The sequence below is a fragment of the Erythrolamprus reginae genome, chromosome 4, assembly GCF_031021105.1.
Source record: "Erythrolamprus reginae isolate rEryReg1 chromosome 4, rEryReg1.hap1, whole genome shotgun sequence".
Taxonomy (NCBI): Eukaryota; Metazoa; Chordata; class Lepidosauria; order Squamata; family Dipsadidae; genus Erythrolamprus; species Erythrolamprus reginae.
The window spans coordinates 113,975,497-113,996,815 of NC_091953.1; the positions used below are offsets into that span (position 1 = coordinate 113,975,497).

At 43.9% G+C, this 21,319-nt stretch overlaps 1 protein-coding gene across 12 annotated transcripts in view; it reads left to right on the top strand.

Moving 5' to 3' along the window:
- Nucleotides 1-21,319, top strand: part of ZFAND4 (zinc finger AN1-type containing 4) — a 33,989-nt gene continuing 12,670 nt past the window's right edge. For 2 of the 12 annotated variants that reach the window (XM_070751260.1, XM_070751258.1), the window contains exons 1-7: nt 93-290; nt 4,069-4,262; nt 5,320-5,395; nt 5,906-5,973; nt 8,655-8,841; nt 12,098-12,245; nt 12,929-14,065. In XM_070751260.1, coding sequence (XP_070607361.1) covers nt 4,079-4,262; nt 5,320-5,395; nt 5,906-5,973; nt 8,655-8,841; nt 12,098-12,245; nt 12,929-14,065 — 1,800 coding nt within the window. In that variant the 5' untranslated portion in view covers nt 93-290; nt 4,069-4,078. Of the gene's footprint in view, nt 291-4,068; nt 4,263-5,319; nt 5,396-5,905; nt 5,974-8,654; nt 8,842-12,097; nt 12,246-12,928; nt 14,121-17,471; nt 18,632-21,319 lie in introns of those variants that run through there. The other 10 variants (XM_070751261.1, XR_011559063.1, XM_070751262.1 and 7 more) reach the window with 10 other exon arrangements.

The following is a 21,319-nucleotide window of genomic DNA, read 5'->3' on the forward strand; positions in this document are numbered from 1 at the left end:
ACCTCAGAACCAACCCTTCCCGCCACTTTCCGAGCCACGCCAAGGCTCGGAGCCCCGCGGTCTCTAAGCAACGGGACTCGCCCGTTTATCGCGTCACAAAGGGCGGGGAGGACGGGTTAAGGCGCCGCCCCTTCGCCGCCGGGCGGAGGGAACGGGCCCTCCCGTGGGGCTGAATGTCTTCCGCTCGCCATCGTCTTCTCCGCTCCGTGGCTGCCTCGGCAGCTCCCTGAAAGCGGGAAGGAGACGCGTCGGCCCCTCCCGCGGGGGCCCTGCGTGGCGGGAAACGGCAGGTGAGGTGGACGGGTCTCCACACCTGGCCGCTTCTTTGGGGCGGGGAGGGGGGAGGGAAGCAGGCGTGGCCGCCCGTTTCTCCTCTTTCCCCCTCTCCGGTGTCCCGATAGCCATTAAAACTTCAGTGGAGGCTCCGAAATGCGGCCTTGTTATCTTCCTTAAGCCTGGGGAATTGGACTAGGAAAGCCGCTTTCTTCCCTTCGGGGCGAGCTGGGAATCCAGAGGCTCCCCACGAAGGGCTTGCTGACAAAACCAGCCCAGCCCTGTTGAAAGGACAGTTCGTTCCCTTCGGCGCTTCCATCTTGAGGCTTTTTGTTTCTATCGCCCTGTTTGTTAGTTTCCTGGGTTTCGGCGGCTTTTCCCCCCGCCCTGACCGTAATAAGGACGCAAAAAGGGGCGCAACTAAGCAAGTTTTGGATTTCTCCGATCCTGTGGAGAAAACACGAGTTGCCGGCTTGGCCTTTTTTCTCCAAATGGAGTTGGCACCTGGGTTAAATAATCATTGGGGGCTCTACCAAAAAGTCTCTTATTTATTAGTCTATTACAGTATCTATAATCGTAGGTGAGAGAGTGGAGTTGAATAAGAAATAGGCCCGGTTCTTTTGCTGAATAGGATGTGTGTACACCCAAACACCGGAGCTTATTTTATTTTCCAGTGTGGAATTTATTTTAATTTTAATTTATTTATTTGTCAAAAGATGTACAAGGTATCAGGTATAGATATAAACGTAAACATAAGCAAAGTACAGATAAATGAGAAAATAGGCAGGGACAGTAGGCGTGTTTATTAGGTCAATTTGTTTATTAGTTCAATTTGTATGCCGCCCAACTCCCTAAGGACTCTGAGCGGCTCACAACTAATAAAAATAATGCATACAATATTAATATTAAAATATTTATTTTATTTGTTTGTTTGTTTTGTCATGTACGTATTGGTGGTAAACAAAGATATAATATTTATATACAGTACATGATACTAGTAAAAGAGAAACATTAGGATGGGACGGAAGGGACCTTAATGGCCTCTTAGGAATCGGGAGAGGGCAACAGTGGATAGTCTAAGGGTAAAGTTTTGGGAGTTAGCTGATGATACTACAGAGTCTGGTAGCGAGTTCCATGCATCAATTACGTGATTACTAAAGTCGTATTTCCTGCAGTCGAAAAGTTGTATCTAAATAATAATAATAATAATTTATTGGATTTGTCTCTCTGTAGACTTGGGGAACAATTTTAAAACAATTTTAAACCCACAATAAAACCATACATATCCTTTATGGCCCGATCTCGATGTTGGTGCACTTATGCATGCCCCTTACAAACCTCTTAGGAATAAGATGATATACAGTATGGGACATATACAGTAGTGATGATTAGAGATAAAGAAGATAAGTAACTTTTGGTAGTACACAAGGTTAATATACAGGAAGTCCTTGACTTAACAACAGTTCATTTAGCGACCATTCAAAGTTACAACTGAGTTTGAAAAAAAGTGACTTATGACCATTTGTCCCACTTACGACTTTTGCAGCATTCCCGTAATCACATAATCTAATCATCTTTGTTGACCGCCTGGCCAGCGAAGTCAAAGGGGGGAAACTTCACTTAACAACCAGGTTACTAACATATCAACTGCAGTGTTTCACTTAACAACTGTGGCAAAAAAGGTAGTACAATGGGGCAAAAATCACTTAACAATAGAAATACCTGGGCTCTATTGTGGTCATAAGTCGGGACAACCTGTAGTGATTATTGGAAATAAAGGACATAAGTAACTTTGGGTAATGCACAGAGTTATACATCTGCATGACTATGCATAGTGGAGGGCAAGAATCATTTTGACACAATAGATTGTCATAATCCACCCCAAAAAGCTGGAAACATATTATTAAACTTAAGACAGAAATATCACAAGAACTTATCAATTTCTTTGATTTTATGAAAACAATAACAGTTTTCTACTACTAGATAGTTTGTGAAGTCACTTTCCAGAGTGCATAGCATGGGATGGATCAACAAGACCAAAATAGGCAAAATTGTAGCTCAGTAATTGAATTCTGGCTGTCTTTCAAATATTTTAATGCGGTTCTGAATCTTATTTTGCAATAAGAGCTTTTGCAAAAACAGACAGGAAACAACGTGGGCCATTCAGGATAGGTAGAATATTCTGAGTACATAGCTGGCAGGAGCACAAACATCTTCCATTTGTAATATTAGAGCAGTGGTCCCCAACGTTTTTTCCACCAGGGACCAGTTTCAGCAAGACAATTTTTCTATGGCCCAGTGGGGGCGGAAAGGGGCGTGGTTGGGGGCGGGATTAAGCATGGGGGTGCTGGTCCTCCCCGCCCCTCTTTCCCGCCATCGTCCTGTGGCCGGCAGAACCTGCCTCCCAAGCCCTCTTGCCCAGCGGGAGCTAAGCGCTGGAGAGAGGGGGTCAGGCTGGCCCTCCTGCCTCCCCCCAGCCAAAAACGCAAAAGCACCCCGCGGCAGAAGCCAAAAGAGGCTTGAGCCTCTCGGTCCTTCCCGCCCCTCTGTCCCATCCATCGTCCTGTGGCCGGCAGAACCTGCCTCCCAAGCCCTCTTGCCCAGCGGGAGCTAAGCGCTGGAGAGAGGGGGTCAGGCTGGCCCTCCTGCCTCCCCCCAGCCAAAAACGCAAAAGCGCCCCACGGCAGAAGCCAAAAGAGGCTTGAGCCTCTCGGTCCTTCCCACCCTTCTGTCTCATCCATCGTCCTGTGGCCGGCAGAACCTGCCTCCCGAGGCCTCTTGCCCAGCGGGAGGCGAAGCGCTGGAGGGAGGGGGTGGCGGCATGAGGGCCGGCAGCTGCTGACTCCACGGACCGGTGCAACATGCCCCGCGGCCCGGTACTGGTCCGCGGCCCGGTGGTTGGGGACCCCTGTATTAGAGGATTCACAATAATAGTTTTATATCTTCTGTGGTTGTAGAATTATCAGTTGTAAAGGATTATAGCACACTTGATATTTATTATTTTTGTTCTCGGGAATTGGTTGTTGACATTAATGGAAATGCTTTTCCCAGGAGCAATATTCTAATCTTACAAATTTCTCAGTTCTTCACACATGTAGAAATTTGGGGATAGAAAATGTTTTTTAAGATATCTTTTACAAAATTGATCTCAGTTGATTCTCTGTTTCCTCAATCATTAGTATAATGTAGATTTCCATCTACTTATTTGCATCAAAGTGGTCTTTTTTTGTAAGAAAAATCTTAACTATCTTCAGTGAGACTTATTTTCATTCAAAGAATTGCTCTGAATCAGAATATAAATATAAGAAATATAAATCCTTCCTTTCCCCATCATTCAGCCAAAACTGAAGAAGCTTCTCAGATGAGAAGTAAAATGTTTTCAAGGAAAAAAAACCTAAGAAGTCCAATAGCCTTTTGGAAAGCACCTTTCATACAACCATGACCTGGATTATTGAATCTCCATAGACAAATGCTCTGAATTTTAAAATTTAGTGTACTCTTTCTGTTATAATAAATTAATAATACAGAGAAATAAGTCATTTATTTACAGGTATTTATATTTTTGCCTTTAAATATGTACTTCTGGGTGAAAAAAAATAGAATGAAATTTGTTTTCTTGCTTTAGTACAGTTACTAAAGGATACTTTAATAGATGTTAATTTTATTTCTTAAATGTTATGATAACAGATCTTGTATCAGTCTGAATCTAGAAACATGAACAAAAGCATTTTTCCCTGTTTAGAGCTGACTTGAGTTAAAATTGAGATATAATGTCCAACTGATTTTTTTCACAAGGAACACTAGAATGGCCAGCAAGAAGGAACCTCCTTTCTTCAATGAGGATAATGTTGGATCATGTCATTGCAAACTTACTTTCTATGAGACCATGGAGCTCTTCATTGAAACTTTAACAGGAACATGCTTTGAATTGCGAGTGTCTCCTTTCGAAACAGTTATTTCTGTGAAAGCTAAAATCCAGAGACTGGAAGGTACATGTTCCTTTTTACATCAGGATTAAGTTTTAAAATTTGAAAGTTCAGATATTTTAGAGGGAATACCAACATAATTAAATGTCTGGTCAAAAATTTGAACATAAAATGTTTTATTTATATTGATCTGAACATAAATTTCTATGGTGGTGTAACAGATATATAATTGCTTGGATCAAAATATCAGTACAAATGCAAAAATATTTGTATTTTTATAAAAGCTCAAATTATAATAACATTTGTCAATCAACAATATGAGGTAAGCATGATGAATGACTGTTCTGTGTAGAATATCTTTAGCAAACAGGGGCAGTCCTCATTTAATGATTACAATTGAGACCAGCAACTTGGTCGCTAAGTGATGCAGTCGCTAAAGGAAATTGTGCAACCACAAATGTCCTTAAGATTTTATCTCCATTTTTCCTTTTCTCCCACCTTTTTAGATGCTCATTGGGATAATTAGCAAAAAGGAAATTAATGTTTGCATTTAGATTCATTGGAAACAAAGGGATTATAATAGTATAAGCAGGCACATGGTAGTAAATACAGATCCAAAGGAATGTTCTAGCACCAGCATGTTCACAACTCCCAGTCCTGAGCATACTAGGCAAACAGCCAGACTAGCACATTCATTTCAGTATGTACTTGATTATATATTTGCTTACTATCTTATGATCTGTTTCTCTCTGTTCTGTGAAGGGTGGAGGGAAAAAAAACAGATCAAGCTTAGTATATGTACTAACTAATGGCAAATAGGTGATTTAAATATGCTGGAAAGGTCCTGAGTGAGCACCTTGTTGCAAAGTTATATTTTAAGCATCATTATAACTGATCGCAGTTGATAAGCGAAGTCCATCTGTACTTTTCTTCTTCAAATAGCTGCCTCAGAAATGTACTTGCAGTGGATCACTTTCAGGAATGTTTTGCATGATATAAATTAAAATCATATTTTTCATTTAGAATGTTAATTTCAGATATGCAAATGAACAACTTTTAGTAATTTTAGTCATAGCTTTGTAAAGTAAATCTATCCATTCAATTTTACTAATATTTCAAGGTATCCCTGTATCTCAGCAGCATTTAATCTGGAATAATGTGGAGTTGGAGGATGACTATTCTTTGAATGATTACCAGTGAGTATTCAAATGTGATTATTCAAGTGTTTTTGAATATTTCTTGACTATAGTAAGAGAGTTGAAGCGACCTTGGAGGTGTTCTAATCCAATCCCCTGCCCAAGCAGGAGACCCTATACCACTCTGAACAAGTGGTTGTCCACTCTCTTCTTAAAAACATCCAGTGATGGAGCAGCCACAATTTCTGGAGGCAAACCATTCCAATTATTAATTGTTCTACTAATGGGAAATTTCTCCTTAGATCTAGGTTGGATCTCCCTTTAATAAGTTTCCATCAGTTAACATCTTCTCTTGCCTTCAGGTACTTCTTTGTGACAGCTTCTCAAATATTGGAAGGAGTACCATGTCAAATATCAAATACTGGACTGCTAGTCCTTCTCTTTGTTAGATTAGACATACCAAGTTCCTGCAACCATTCATTATATGTTTTAGCCTCCAGACTCCTAATAATCTTTTCTCTGCACTCTTTCTAGAAGAAAAACTTACAAAATATGTCTGATTGTTTTCAGCATTTCAGAAGGATGTACTTTGAAGCTGATCTTAGCAATGCGTGGTGGTCCTATTAATACAAAAAGAGGTAGGCTTTTTTTATATTTAATCTTTGTTCCAGTGGGGCAGCGAGAAGGCAGGTGGAAGCTGTAGCTCTACCAGACGATGGTGAAACATCAAGACTATAGTGAGTTTTAATCCAAGCCAGTAGATTTGCTCTACTTGTTCACCACTCAGCAGTGAATCACATAGAGGAGAACTGAAGAACTGGAACCTAGAAATTTAGAGATGAAAGAGGGCGAGAGAAGACCAATGCCCAGGACAGCTGCCCCCCACCCCTCGGATAGACCCAGGACGCCGAACACAGTATGGTGGGAGCGCTTTGCATCGGGGGTTTGTCGGGTGGAGGACCTACGTAAAGAAACTAGGCCAGCCACTGTAGCAAAGGAGGAAGCCGAGAAAAACGTCGTGGGGGCCGGCGAGCTATGACGAGGCTTATGGAGGGAGAAGGAAGAAGCCGTTGTCGTGGAGGAGGAGGCCGAGAAAAATATCATGGAGGCCGTTGGCTTTGTGACGAGGCTTGCAGAGGTCATGTGGTGGCTGTGTATGTAGTGCTGTTGAAGGACTGGAGAATTGAAGTTGTCGCCCGACAACAACAGAAATATCAGAAGGAGGCCGGGGCGAACATCGAGAGCCGGGTGGTACCGTGGAGATGGAGGAGCCGAGATCGGTGGCTGAGGCAAAGAGAGAGACATGGAAGCCAGCCTCAAAGAGTCTGGAGGACAGAATTTATATGCCTATTCCTAGAGCTCATCTTTGAGAACTTGGTGCTACTTGTTCCTGACTTGTTTGATTAATGAATTTTTAATCTATCTCCTATATTCTTAATATTTTTAATAATTAATGCTTATATTTTTAGTACTAATTTTAGAGTAATTGGTTTTTATCAGTATTAATTATTAATGGGTTTTTATTTTTATTTTAATATTTAATATTTTAGCAATTAATTTTAGCTAAGTTATTGGAGTTTTTTAATTATGGATAATTGGGACGGGTGGGATGGTATGTATGAAATGAATGAGTGGAGTGGGTGGGAGGGTATGCAGGAGTGGAGTGGGTGGGAGGGTATGCATGAGATAAATGAACATAGTATGAATGATAAATTTAGCACACCTGACGATGGAGAGGCAGGAGGGACTGGGGGGGGTCTATCACTGGGGAGGCCGAGGGCCGGAATATTTCAGTCTTGCTGGCGAGAGGCAGATATGGCGGGAGTCGTGGGGCAGGCCGTTCTAGGGGAAGAAGAGATCGCTCCCTGAAAGCGATTCCTTGTTCCGGCCCCATGAGTTCAACCCAGGGTACTGGTAACGAGTGTAATCTGGACTCTGGGCTCAAGCTGCTGCTACTCAATGCCAGGTTGGTGGTAAATAAAGCTCTCCTCATCCAGGATTTGATCCTGGAGGAGGAGGCCGACCTGGTATGTGTGACTGAAACCTGGCTGTGCCTGGAACGAGGAGTTCCTCTCTGAAATTTGCCCAGCCGCGTTTCAGGTATGGCATCAGCCGCGACCCCAGGGAAGGGGGGTGGAGTGGCTATTATAGGCAAGGAGACTTTTTGCCTGCGCAGACTCGTTGCTCCCACGATTGCAGGTTGTGAGTCCCTCTTGGTGAAGTTGGACTTAGGGGTTCAGGTGGGCTTGTTGCTCACGTACCTGCCTCCCAACTGCGTGTCAACAGCCCTTCCTGTGCTGCTCGAGGAGGTGGCCGGGTTGGCGGTGGAGTTTCCTGGACTTATTGTCTTGGGGGACTTCAATCTGCCATCACTCGGCGGCTCCTCTGGGTTAGCGCAGGAGTTCATGGCCACCATGACAGCCATGGACCTGACTAAAGTAGTTCAGGGTCCAACTCATGAGGGGGGGGGCATACACCTGACATGAGTAATGGTCTGAGACTAAGGGGCTTAGATGTCGTGCCTTGTCATGGTCAGACCATTTTCTGCTGCGGCTTGAATTCTTGGCTCCAATCCTTCCCCGCAGGGAGGCGGAACCGACTAGGTGGTTCCGACCCAGACTTCTAATGGATCCAGAGGGTTTTCAGGGGGCGCTTGGGGTTCTACCAGATTCACTTGCTCACTGTTCGGCAGAATCTCTTGCCGTGGCCTGGAACAAGGCTGCGTTGGAGGCTCTTGATCGGATTGCGCCGTTGCGACCTCTGTGGCATTAGACCCCTTTCGTAAGCTATTCAAAACCCACCTATGTCGTTAGGCATGGGGTAACTGAGTTACTCCTAGGCTATTGTAGATTTATGTATGGTATGACTGAGTTGTATGGTTTTAATAATGGGCTTTTTATGGGCTTTTTTAACATATTGGATTTGTGATATTGCATTCTGTTGTTAGCCGCTCCGAGTCCTCGGAGAGGGGCGGCATACAAATCTAATAAAATTAAATTATAAATTAAAGGGTATTAATGTGGTTGGTCTGTACCTAAGATTTTATCTGCCCCATGATGCTTTTGATGTTAATGATCTTCCGAATATAAAAATAAAACTTTAAGTTTTGTAAAGCAGTAGAAATGGTTGTTGATATTCAACAACCTAAAGCCAGTTTTATTTCTATTTTAAAATAGGGTTTTGTGACTAAATCTGATTTATTTAATAAGGTTGCATAATGCTTTATTTGGTTCATTAGAAACAAGAGTTTCTGTAAACATGTCCTTCATGCCAGCATTCAGATGAAAATCTTTTTTCTTCATGTTTCTTTTCTTGGTAGTTCCTTTGGAAGACCCAATTAAAGAAATAGCAGAATACATTGGGCCCTGTCGAGATGATGTCTGGGATAAGGTTCCATCCAGTAAACATGTTACGTTCTTGGTCTACCAGGAAGGAGACCAGCTGAATTTTTTTCGAGTTGTGGACAGGGGAGATGGAACTTTAACACCGTTATCTGAATCTTTAAGGTATGTTATTTTTAAGGTTAAGGATATTCAAATGTTATTGAAAAATATAAGCACACTTGCATTTAAGTCAGGTTCCAATGCATTCTGCTCCTGGAAGAGCTTCCAGAGCCATTATATGTTTACCTATTAAAAATAGTCATAAAAACATAATATGAACTGAAAAAACAAGGTACATAATAAAGAATAAAAATGTTGCTATGATAAATGAGCGATTAAGTACATGAGGGCAGAAAATCTATTGGACAGTGTGAAATTTAAGACATTTGCTGGTGTATTAAATTTAGAAGAGGGCATGGTATTTATTAAATAATGCTCAGATTGGCTGACATTAAGAAATATAGTTGAAATAGAAGAAAAGTACAATGTGGAATTATAAAATAAAATAATAATTCAAACAATAAAGCATATAAATATAAAAAGAATATTTGTGGCCCTTGTTTAATAACCACCTGTTCTGCAAATGTTTGAACTGGCAATTCAGCTGGTTCCAATTAGCATTGTTAGAATGAGAACAATCTCTTGCTTAATCTTATCTTAAAGTCTGAAAGCCCGTAGGAATAAAAATGTTTTTTATTTGCCGGTGAACATGTATTCTCAAAAATTGTTTAATTCCAATTGTGTGATAACAATATCTGGTTCTGGTTGATTTTTAATATATTTGTATTGACTAAATACTAAATACTTATTTAATAAGAGTATTTTTAATACTCTTATGTATCAGAGAGGGACAGCATATAAATCCAATAAATAAATAAATAAATGCCCCTCCCATTTTATCATAACCAAATGCCCCATAGAAAGCAATATTCATTTGTATAATTTTCTTAAACTATCATAATGCTTCTTGTATTAATCTTCATTATTTTATCGACATTATTGCAAGTCATTTAATTCCTCAAGTCTCAACATAATAAATTTTCCAAATACATCCAAACCGATCTCTTATATAGTATAGTAAACAATCATAGGTTTTTTCATTTAAACTATTTCCATTTTGTCTACTTTTAGATTTCACCTTTAAAACTGGTAATTAGCTATTCATTCAGAAAATTAGCCTATCACCATTATCAATTTATCCTTCTGATGTATAATATCAACCTATATAAACAAGACAAAAACTCTTCATTCTTAATAAAAATAACTAAATTGATTATATATCAAATTCTAAACAATTAGCATTCTTATCACAATTAATTAACTCAAGTATAATATAATACAGAGAAGAAGAAAGAATTTAAAAAGGAAAAGATCTTTCTATAACATTCCAACATCCCTCATCCATTTCCTTTTAATTTCTCAAAAACTTCCTTTTTATATTCATATCGCCTCCATCCCCATTTCCCCTATTTTCTTCCCATTCTTTCTTTTACCTTTATAGCAAAAACTTCTCTTTCCCCACACACTTTTTCTTAAATCCATTTTCTGTATAAATCTAGTTTTTTCCAATCCTTTTATAACTTTATGCTTCTCAAACTCATCATCATTCATCTGAACATGATCCTTTTTAATACCATTTTCTCTTATCCCTGTAAACCCCAGTGGAATCATTATAAGTATCAATAAATTCATCAACATAATTATTAATCAATATTTCATTATCAATATTCTTTCCCTCTTCATCATCATTTTCATTAGTCTTCTTTTTTTTGGTTATCATCTCCATTTTTTCTTTTTTTTCCTTCCTCACGTACAGTGGTACCTCAAGATACGAACCCCTCGTCTTACGAACAACTCAAGATTCGAACCCGGGGTTCAGAAAAAATTTGCCTCTTCTTACGAACTTTTTTCGTGTTACGAACGCCAAACCCGAACTTCCGGGTTTGGCGTTCGGAGGCTGCTGGGAAGCCCCGCCGCCGGCTGTCACCTTTTAAAACAGCCACGCGGCTTCCCAGCAGCCTCCGAACGCCAAACCTGGAAGTTCGGGTTTGGCGTTCGTAACACGAAAAAAGTTCGTAAGAAGAGGCAAATTTTTTCTGAACCGTTTGGAGACTGCTGGGAAGCCGCGCGGCTGTTTTAAAAGGTGACAGCCGGGCGGCGGGGCTTTCCAGCAGCCTCCGAGCGCCAAACGCGGAAGTTTGGGTTTGGCGTTCGGCTTCGGGAGACGGCTGGGAAGCCGCGCGGCTGTTTTAAAAGGTCACAGCCAGGCGGCAGCGGTTTTTTTGCGGGTTTTTTTTGTTGTTGCACGGATTAATTGACTTTACATTGTTTCCTATGGGAAACAATGTTTCGTCTTACGAACCTTTCGTCTTACGAACCTCCCCCTGGAACCAATTAGGTTCGTAAGACGAGGTATGACTGTACTTCAATTCCAAAAGATATTCTGAGATCATTAAGAAGTTCAATAATCTCTTCCTGGTCAATTCCCTCCATAACTTTAGAATCACAAATCCCATATCAAAGATAGAAAAATCTTTTATTTTGGCAGTCAGTCAAATTTCAAATCATTCAGAGGTGTCACACCAGTCCTTACTAATCACTTGTCTCCAAGCCTCAAGTCACCAGTCACTAGGTTTTCACAATCTATTCAGCTGCCAACAAAATGTGTTCCACAGCCTTTTATAGTTTATTAATTTTCTTGTTGATAGTTAAAAGTCCGAATCCTTCTGTCCTTGTTTTTAATATCTGTTCAGGTTCATTCTTATCTAGTACAGTACAGATATTTTCTTCCAAAGAGTAACAAATTTGAATCTATTTTTGAAAATCCTCCGCTTTCTAGCTTTCAAATCTTTCAAGGACAGCAGCTGGGCAGGTATTCATAAAAATCTTCAACTGACCACCAGATGGCATCTCCGCCCTCCAGCTCTGCCTTTCCTGGTTAATTTCTCTGTGTTATAATTATTGTTGTTATATTAAGTCAAATTCAATTTTCAAGTTCCAAAAAAATTTCCCATCCAAATTTCTTATGCCTTCTCTGATTTTTTAAGACACAGTTCAAAATCTTTAATAATTGGGCTTTAGTTGTATATCCATTTATCCTTGTTAATCTCTTGTATCCACATTCTAGAACGGCCACTCTTTAATTTCTGGTCATTTTATTTTCCTTAAACTATTACAATGTTTCTTTTAATTTTTATACAAGGACAGTTCTTAAGTAGAAATTAGATCCAAAAGATGTTTGATATAAAACAAAAGTTTTTGAAATATAAAAATATCACTGTTTTGTTTTAGAAACTCTTTTGCTATATTTTTATAATTCTGACTTACAGTGTTAATATGTATGGTACTAGACCACATCTGAATTTTCTTCTTGCCCCAGTGGTGGTTCTGTTTATAATTTGTATGCTGATGATGATGAAGATACAGAAATATCTCCTTCTGGGCAACAGATTATTGAGAATTCCATTACAATGAATAAAATGAAGCTGCTAAAGGCAAAGATGGAAAACATGAATCTTAATAAAAAGGTAAAGTCATAAAATATAAGATCATCTCTAGATATCAGTAAAGATATATTAAAAACCTCTTTAAATAACTTGTTCCTTAACGTATTACTCAATATACAGTATAATATCCAAAATTAATTTATGTAAGCTGTACACAATCCATGTGCCATATGTTACCAATAATGTACTTTTAAGTTAAAAAAACATGAATGTGTCATGAAATTACAATGTGTCAAGAGGCTATCATTTTTAACCTATCATCAGCTGTCGTTTTTAGCCCAAGGAATACTAAATATTGTGATATTTTCATCATTTCAATCCAAAGTTTTTCCAACTGATCTATAGAACCATTTGCACAAGAAGCCAAGGACAAAAAATAGTTCACTTGAAATCAGTCTATTTTCTATCAATAGAAGTCTGCCTTTTGATCCATTTTTTTACAAAATAGATTTTAACAGGCTGAGAAAATTTGAAAAACCCTGTTCTTATTAGAGAATACTGACTAGAATTACTATTGAAAGGAAAGCAAATTGTTTTTTGAGTCTGGATATTGAATAATATTTAAGTAATGTGAAATTCTTCAAATCGAAATGCAAAAGAGAATTAATGCTACAGTGCAAAAATGGTGAAGAAAAATACATTGGGGTTCTCCTGTAGTTGCGTTATAGTTAAAACTAACCACTTTTCCATTTTTTCCCCCACAGCCTAAGATCAAAGTGAACCCCCATTCTCCGGTGGTCCTTCATCCATCTAGTGGCTCGCTTGCAGCTGTTCATCACAATTTTCTACGAGCACTTCCTCATATTGGGCAATCCTGTCTGCCTCCTGAAAATTTACATAGCTCAGGAATATCTCCAAATGCCTTTTCATCCCTAGCACATACTGATAAAAAAGTGTCGTCCGTTACTAGAAACTTTCTTAAAGAAAATGACAAATGGGAGAGTATTCCACCATCCCATTTAATTAACAGCATGGCGCTGTCTTCCAAAGCATCAACTGTGGAAAAGGGAGAGACAAAACTTTCTGAAAACAATGCAGTTCCTCAAGTGACAACTGCACTTGCAAATCTGGAAAAAAATGCTGCAAATGGTAAATCACCCAATGAAAGATGTCCTTTCTTGTATCCAGATCTCACCAATGTAAATCTGTATACTGCAGAAAAAAATGTTCTACCAAACAAAGAGACTCTTGCCTTGATACCTGAAGCAACTTGCAATGACTCCTACAGCAAAATATCTGGATCAGAAGAAGGGAATACCACGCTTCAGTTACCGCAGGAGCATCAAAACAAACCCCTTGCAAAAACTTTGACATTTGCAACAGCAGATAATAGTATTTTTAACTCTCATGAGTTTAGTCTGAAGAAAACACGCCTGTCGCCTCTTCATTGTCCATCACAGATGGCACAATACAGTCCTCAGAAATCTCAAACTCACTCCAAATATTTTGAAGAATCAGGCTTGAGGCCCACTATTTCTCCAAATATTCTACAGTCGTTGGAGGTGCACAGCTTAGCAGATTCCTCTTATTCAAGAACGTCTAGGTTTCATGGCATTGGTTTAGATTTACCTAGCAAAAGGCCTGATCCCCATTCTAAAGTGGAGGCAAGAGATAATACAGAAGTAGCAGTTAAGGCTTCCAAAGACCCTGTTGTTTCTGTAAATAACATAAGTTTGCTGAGCTCATTTACCCGAAGCACAAATAGAGATGGCTTACCAAATTCCTGTGGCACAAGCAGGTTTCGGACTTCTGGTATTTCATTAGCTACCAACTTTCAACATTTTCAAGAAGAAAGTTTTAGAACGGCTTCTCCTCCCAATGACATACCTGGATATTTTTTAGTAAGTACTCATACTTTATTTATTTTTTTACAAAGGTGACATTTATACTTGTACAGTGATCCCTCGAGTTTCGCGAGGGTTCCGTTCCAAGACCCCTCGCGAAACTCGATTTGTCGCGATATAGCGGTGCGGAAGTAAAAACACCATCTGCGCATGTGCGGCCATTTTTTCATGGCCGCACATGCGCAGATGGTGAAGTTTGCGTGTGGGCGGTGGGGAAGACCAAGGGAAGGTTCCTTCAGCCGCCCAACAGCTGATCTGCTCGGTAGCGCGGCAGCAGCGAGGAGCCGAAGATGGGGTTTCCCCTTTGCCTGGGCAACGGGGAAACCTCATCTTCGGCTCCTCGCTGCTGCCGCGCTACCGAGCAGATCAGCTGTTGGGCGGCTGAAGGAACGTTCCCTGGGTCTTCCCCGCCGCCTCGGATCCTCGCTGATGCCCGCCCGCCGTTTGCCGCTCGTCCCGTTCGCCCACCGCTCGCCCCGTTCGCCCGCCGCTATCGAACTTGCTATCGAGCCTGCTAATGAAATCCAACCCGCAGCGGCCCTTTCCCTCTCCAGGCTGCGGGAGGGGTCCGGAGAACAATGCCTGGCGCCGCGCTCCCGGCTGGGCTTTTTTCCCCCATTTCCCCTCGGGTGGAATTTCAGACCCTCCGCCGGTTGGATTTCATTAGCAGGCTCGATAGCAAGTTCTTCCTCCCTTTAGAAAGCCCCGCAGCCTCCTCCGCCCGGCGAGGCCGCCAGCGAGGACCCGCAAAGCCGCCGCCGCCGCAGCGAGGCCAAGCCGCCCGCTCCCACGGCACGGGCTCCCAACACAGCGCCGCACAGCCCGCCCTCGGCGATGCCTCCGCGGATCTGCAAGCCCAGCCGAGCGACGCCTCTGGTCTGGGCGAAGGCAGTGGGCAGGCCCCGCCGCAGCAGTCCCCGCGGGCACCGCGCGCCAAGGGCCGGCCAGGCCGCCGGCCAACAAAGGGGCTCCCTCGCCTCCCTCGGGCAGGTTTACAAAGGCAGCGCGGCAACTTGGAGCCCAGCACGCCCCGCAGCCCTCGCCTCGCCCGCCCCCCGCCTGGCCGGCGCTCCGGCTACCCCCGGCTGAGGAAGAATCGAGTAGCCCCCGCCCTCCCCCGCCCGGCTCCCTTCAGCCCCCCGGGGCCAAGCGGGCGGGGGGCGGGCGGGACTTCGCCTGTCTCCGCCGCCCGCATCGCCCCTCCGGCGGGCCGGCCCCCCCCCCGCCCGCCTCTGCTGCAGCCGCCGCCGCCTCCCCGACTGGCACAAAAGGGCCCCGCCCGCCCCGCCCCGAAGCTTACCTTGCGAGTTTTTGGCTGCGGGGGGAGAAGTAGGACTTTCCTAACTCCCTCCCCCCGGTCGCCGTTTGCTGCTCGCCCGTTCACCTGCCCGCCATCAGGACCGCCGCGCACTAACTTGATGACGGCCAAGCCGTCCCAGATCGTGGGGAGGGGAGCTCTTCTCCAGCCAGGGGACGGCGAGGCCCTCCCAATGCCCCACGCTTGGAGCCGGAGTGAGGCCACTTCCGCCTCCGGATGAAGGAATCTCCTCAAACTCAAAGCCTGTATCCTGCCGCCCGGTTTACCCAGGACACGAGCGGCGAAGTGAGCCACAGCCACCTCCGTTCGGGCGAAGGAAACCCTGGGCAACGGGGAAACCCCACTGAAACCGGGCGGTTTGGACTTTCCATTTCTCCAAGTCACTTCGCCGCTCGTGTCCTGGGTAAACCGGGCGGCAGGATACAGGCTTTGAGTTTGAGGAGATTCCTTCATCTGGAGGCGGAAGTGGCCTCACTCCGGCTCCAAGCGCGGGGCATTGGGAGGGCCTCGCCGTCCCCTGGCTGGAGAAGAGCTCCCCTCCCCACGATCTGGGACGGCTTGGCCGTCATCAAGTTAGTGCGCGGCGGTCCTGATGGCGGGCAGGTGAACGGGCGAGCAGCAAACGGCGACCGGGGGGAGGGAGTTAGGAAAGTCCTACTTCTCCCCCCGCAGCCAAAAACTCGCAAGGTAAGCTTCGGGGCGGGGCGGGCGGGGCCCTTTTGTGCCAGTCGGGGAGGCGGCGGCGGCTGCAGCAGAGGCGGGCGGGGGAGGCCGGCCCGCCGGAGGGGCGATGCGGGCGGCGGAGACAGGCAAAGTCCCGCCCGCCCCCCGCCCGCTTGGCCCCGGGGGGCTGAAGGGAGCCGGGCGGGGGAGGGCGGGGGCTACTCGGTTCTTCCTCAGCCGGGGGTAGCCGGAGCGCCAGGCGGGGGCGGGCGAGGCGAGGGCTGCGGGGCGTGCCGTGCTCCAAGTTGCCGCGCTGCCTTTGTAAACCTGCCCGAGGGAGGCGAGGGAGCCCCTTTGTTGGCCGGCGGCCTGGCCGGCCCTTGGCGCGCGGTGCCCGCGGGGACTGCTGCGGCGGGGCCTGCCCACTGCCTTCGCCCAGACCAGAGGCGTCGCTCGGCTGGGCTTGCAGATCCGCGGAGGCATCGCCGAGGGCGGGCTGAGCGGCGCTGTGTTGGGAGCCCGTGCCGTGGGAGCGGGCGGCTTGGCCTCGCTGCGGCGGCGGCGGCTTTGCGGGTCCTCGCTGGCGGCCTCGCCGGTCGGAGGAGGCTGCGGGGCTTTCTAAAGGGAGGAAGAACTTGCTATCGAGCCTGCTAATGAAATCCAACCGGCGGAGGGTCTGAAATTCCACCCGAGGGGAAATGGGGGAAAAAAGCCCAGCCGGGAGCGCGGCGCCAGGCATTGTTCTCCGGACCCCTCCCGCAGCCTGGAGAGGGAAAGGGCTGCTGCGGGTTGGATTTCATTAGCAGGCTCGATAGCAAGTTCGATAGCGGCGGGCGAACGAGGCGAGCGGCGGGCGAACGAGGGGAGTGGGGGGGCGAACGAGGGGAGCGGCGGGGCGAACGAGGGGAGTGGGGGGCGAACGAGGGGAGCGGCGGGCGAATGAGGCGAGCGGCGGGCGAACGGGACGTGCGGCCGCCGAACGGGGCGAGCGGCAAACGGCGGGCGGGCATCAGCGAGGATCCGAGGCGGCGGGGAAGACCCAGGGAACGTTCCTTCGGCCGCCTAGCAGCTGATCTGCTCGGCAGCGCAGCACCAGCGAGGAGCCGAAGATCTTCGGCTCCTCGCTGCTGCTGCGCTGCCGAGCAGATCAGCTGCTAGGCGGCCGCTCGAGAGCAAGAGGGGGAGAGAAAGAGAGAGAAGGAAAGAAAGAGATGAGAGAGGGAGGAAGAGAGTGTGAGATAGGAAGAAGCAACATAGAGAAAGAGAAAGAAAGATGAGAAAGGAAGGAAGAGAGTGACCTGATCGGTTGGGGAAAATCGCGATATAGTGTTCGCGAAGATCGAGATGGTAACAATTGCTGAAAAATCGCGATATAGCGTTTTCGCGAAGATCGAGATCGCGAAACTCGAGGGATCACTGTAGCAGGGTTTATTCCCTATTTATTGGTCAAGAATCAAAACTGGCAAATTGGTAAATCTCAGTACATATCAATATTATTTAAATAAGCTTGAGTTGGCTTTCAAAATTTAAAATTTACCATTCAATAAATGTTCCATTGTTGGATGTGTTATTTTTTAAAAAACAAAGGCCATTTTTCTTAGCCACCTTTAGTCACGTTTTAGTTTTACAGACAGATTTGTAAATTATGTCTGGCTTTGTAGTAAAGATTGTAGTTTACTGTGAAGTTACTATATAAATATTCCTTCCCTTAGAAGAATCGTAGTACATTTTCAAACTTATTTGAGACAGCCAATTTTAGACTTTTTGTATGGGAACACTCTATTTCAAAGTGCTTTATATTCAAAGGTTTTGCCCATATTCACATTAACTGAGTTTTATATTTCAACATGTTGATAATATGTTTTGTATATTTATCCTATATTTAGCCAATGTATATGTTCTGAACATTAGTCACACTCATGTTTCACAAACATGTTTCACTGAGGTTGAAGTCATTTACTTCTCAGTTATAAGATAAATAGACATTTTTCAGATGTCATGCAGTAACAATTTCCAGATAATGCTCTTTTACAGCTTGAGGGAGAAGATAAACAATCTGACCTTAGACTTGAATGGAAGAATCCTTTTACAGAACCTATTCATATATTTTCTATTTATGTAATTAGTGATCACATGCAAGAGAGCAGAGAGGTCCTCAAGCCAGAATAACTAGTTAGTCCTCAATTTAGGACCAGAACTGAGCCCAAAAGTTATGTTGTTAAGTAAGAAATTTGTTAAATGAATTTTATCCCATTTTACGACTTTTCTTGCCACATTTGTTAAGTCAATCTTTGCGGTTGTTAAATTAGTAATACGGTTGTTAAATGAATCTGGCTTCCCCATTGACTTTGCTTGTCAGAAGGTTTGCAAAAGGAGAGCCCATGACCCTGGGACACTGCAACTGTCATAAATGTGAGTCAAGCATCTGAATGTAAATCACTGCAACAGTCATAGTCATAAGTCACTTTTTCAGTTCCGTTGTAACTTCAGACGGTCACTCAGTGAACTCAGCAAGTCGAGGACTACCAGTCTTAGCATTTGCCTTCGCTATTCATCCATGGGCACAAAATCTGTAAAAAAAACCAAACCTGCAAGATTCATGTGACTTCCCCTCATGTGAAAAGAAGGAACTAGTATGTTGTGAGAAAGGGGATCGTCTTCTGCCCTATTTTCTCCCAAAAATGCATTAGACAAAAAGAGCACAGATAGAACAATTTCTAAGATACAATAAAGTAGAAAGGTTGTTTTCATGTGCCAACATACAAATTGTACAAATAGAATTTCAATGGGAGTTAATAATGGCTTCCTCATTAAAAATCGAGAATTCAGATTACTCATAATTCAAATCCAACAACATTAAGGATAATTCCACAATAAAATAATCCTGATTGTCAGTAAGGTAAGTGCAAGAGGTCAATTAAGTTTACATTACTGATTTTGCAGGGCAATTTTTTAAAATTACAATGAAAAGCCACAAGGCAGGAAGAAACACCATGCAGAAAATGCATTCCTGCATCATTTCCTACCTTTTTCTTTTATTATGGCTTGCAGCACCGCCACTGATAAAACGACAGTATCATTCTTGTAGTTATGTTGTGTGATGAAACGGAGGATATGTGAATTGGAGAAAAGATAAGCAGTGGCATGACTGCAGATGAGACATGAAAGTCCAGGAAAGAGTGACAGTTGGAGAGGGAAGGGGCAGAAAAGCCAGGGAGAGTATCCACAGCCCCCTTCAACCAGTAGCAGCCATGGCAGTTAAGCCAGTCTATTCAAGCCAGCAATACAAGGAGCAGCTGCACCTTGACAGCAATGGAAGTACCAAATCAGCAACAGCCAGTCACAAATCAACAAGATTGGCTTCTGCAGCAGCAGTCAGACACTGTCTGAAGCAGTAAACCTCTTGACAATTCCAGAAAGCCCTGGAAAGTGACGGGGCGCAGTGGTACCAACAGGCAATAAAAGACTATCCAATAGTGCCTGTCCAAAAGAAGGTTGACCAAAAGTTATTTGAATTGGACCTGAAAAGATTCTGCTCTCTCATTCCCAAACGTTTGGGCTGAATCAGCTAGAGATTGTGAAGGATGCTGGGAAAAGAAAGGGAAGCAGAAGGAGAAGGTACTCAAATGAATCTTAGAATAAATAATAATAGTGGATAGAAGTGTTTATAGCAGTGTTTCTCAAATGGTGGGGCGGGCCCCCTGTGGGGGGCACAGAGCAGTGCCAGAGGGGGCCCATGACCCCAGGGAACATGCTTTTTTTTTTTACAGCAGGTAGTAAGGTTTTTTTGCACCGAACAATAACACACAGCAGAGAGTAGGAGATATGAAGTGCATATAACAAACCCCTAAGAGACACCATGAAAGGAGGAGAGAGACAATGATAATGAGACAAACGTAAGTCTTCCGAAAACTAAGATGAGGAAATATGACAAAGTATATGTAGGGCTTGGGCTTCACTGTGACTACAGTGAGAGACGGGGAAAGACCGGTATGTTTATTGTGTCTAAAAATGTTGGCAGTGGACAACAGGAAGCCAAATAGATTAAGGTGTCACTTAAACACATTACATCCCAATCACACTGATAAGCCATTTGAGTTTTTTCCATGAAAATGTGCTGACTATTGCAAACAATCATTCTGGCGGAGAGTTGGGGGGTACACGAAATGTTTACTTCTTCCTAGTGGGGGCATACCAGAAAATAATTGAGAAACACTGGTTTATAGGAATAGACTAGGAGTCCACAACCCCCACGCTGTGGCCCATTCAGAACTGGGCCACGGAAGTGACAGGCAGATGGCACATGCGTGCGCAGCTCTGTTGCATGAACAGCAAGCAAGTGCACAAACACAAAGTTCCATTTGTGTGAGTGACGAGTGTGCATATACAGCGCTTGCGCAAATGGAGATGTGTACTGTTGTGTATACTCCCTTTCAGCCTGAGGAATGCTCGGATTCCGAAAGGGGGAGCGATTTAGAATTGGCAGATTTGCCTGATTTACAGACAGAAAGGAATGTTAATGAAGGAGAGAAGGAGGCTAATGACATAGAGATGGATTCAGGATTAAATGGGGAGGACTGGAGGTGGGTAAGCGATTAGAAAAAAGTGACAGGAAGGAGATATTAGGAGGTGAGAAACTAGTTAATCAATTACCTCACATCCAGGTGTGAACGGAAGAAGAAGCTGATTCCGTTCAATCTTGTCATATCAAGATGGAGGTGTCCCTGACACGCTCCAGAAAGTAAGCAAAGAATCGTGTGATTTATAACCTGTTTTTATGGCTCCTTGCTAACGCTGATTAGCTCATAAATTTTAGAATGACCTGTGGAATGTTTTGATGTTACTACTGAGATAATTTGCTTATCTGCTAAGGAGGGAGTTGAGAAAGAAAAGCATTGCGTCAGAGCATATGTATTACTGGAAGATGAAGGAAAAATAAAGAAGCTGCTGTGTTTTTACAAATACAAGCATTTGGCAATCATTTATTCCAATTATTATCTGAATCAGCCTGAAACCAGAATATATACACTCACCACTCATCCAGACTCTCCCCTCTCACTTGCCTCCACCAGAAAAGTTGGAGACCTGAATTATAGGACTACCATAAAAATTATTGATAGGTTAATGGTGGGTAGAGACAATGTCAACATCATAGATTCATACAATCAATTACACATTTATTTAAAAAATAGTATTTAAATAATAAAAACATCTCTGTTGGAAATCAAGTCTTTCCTGTGTATGTTCATTGTATCATCTCAAAAAAAAAT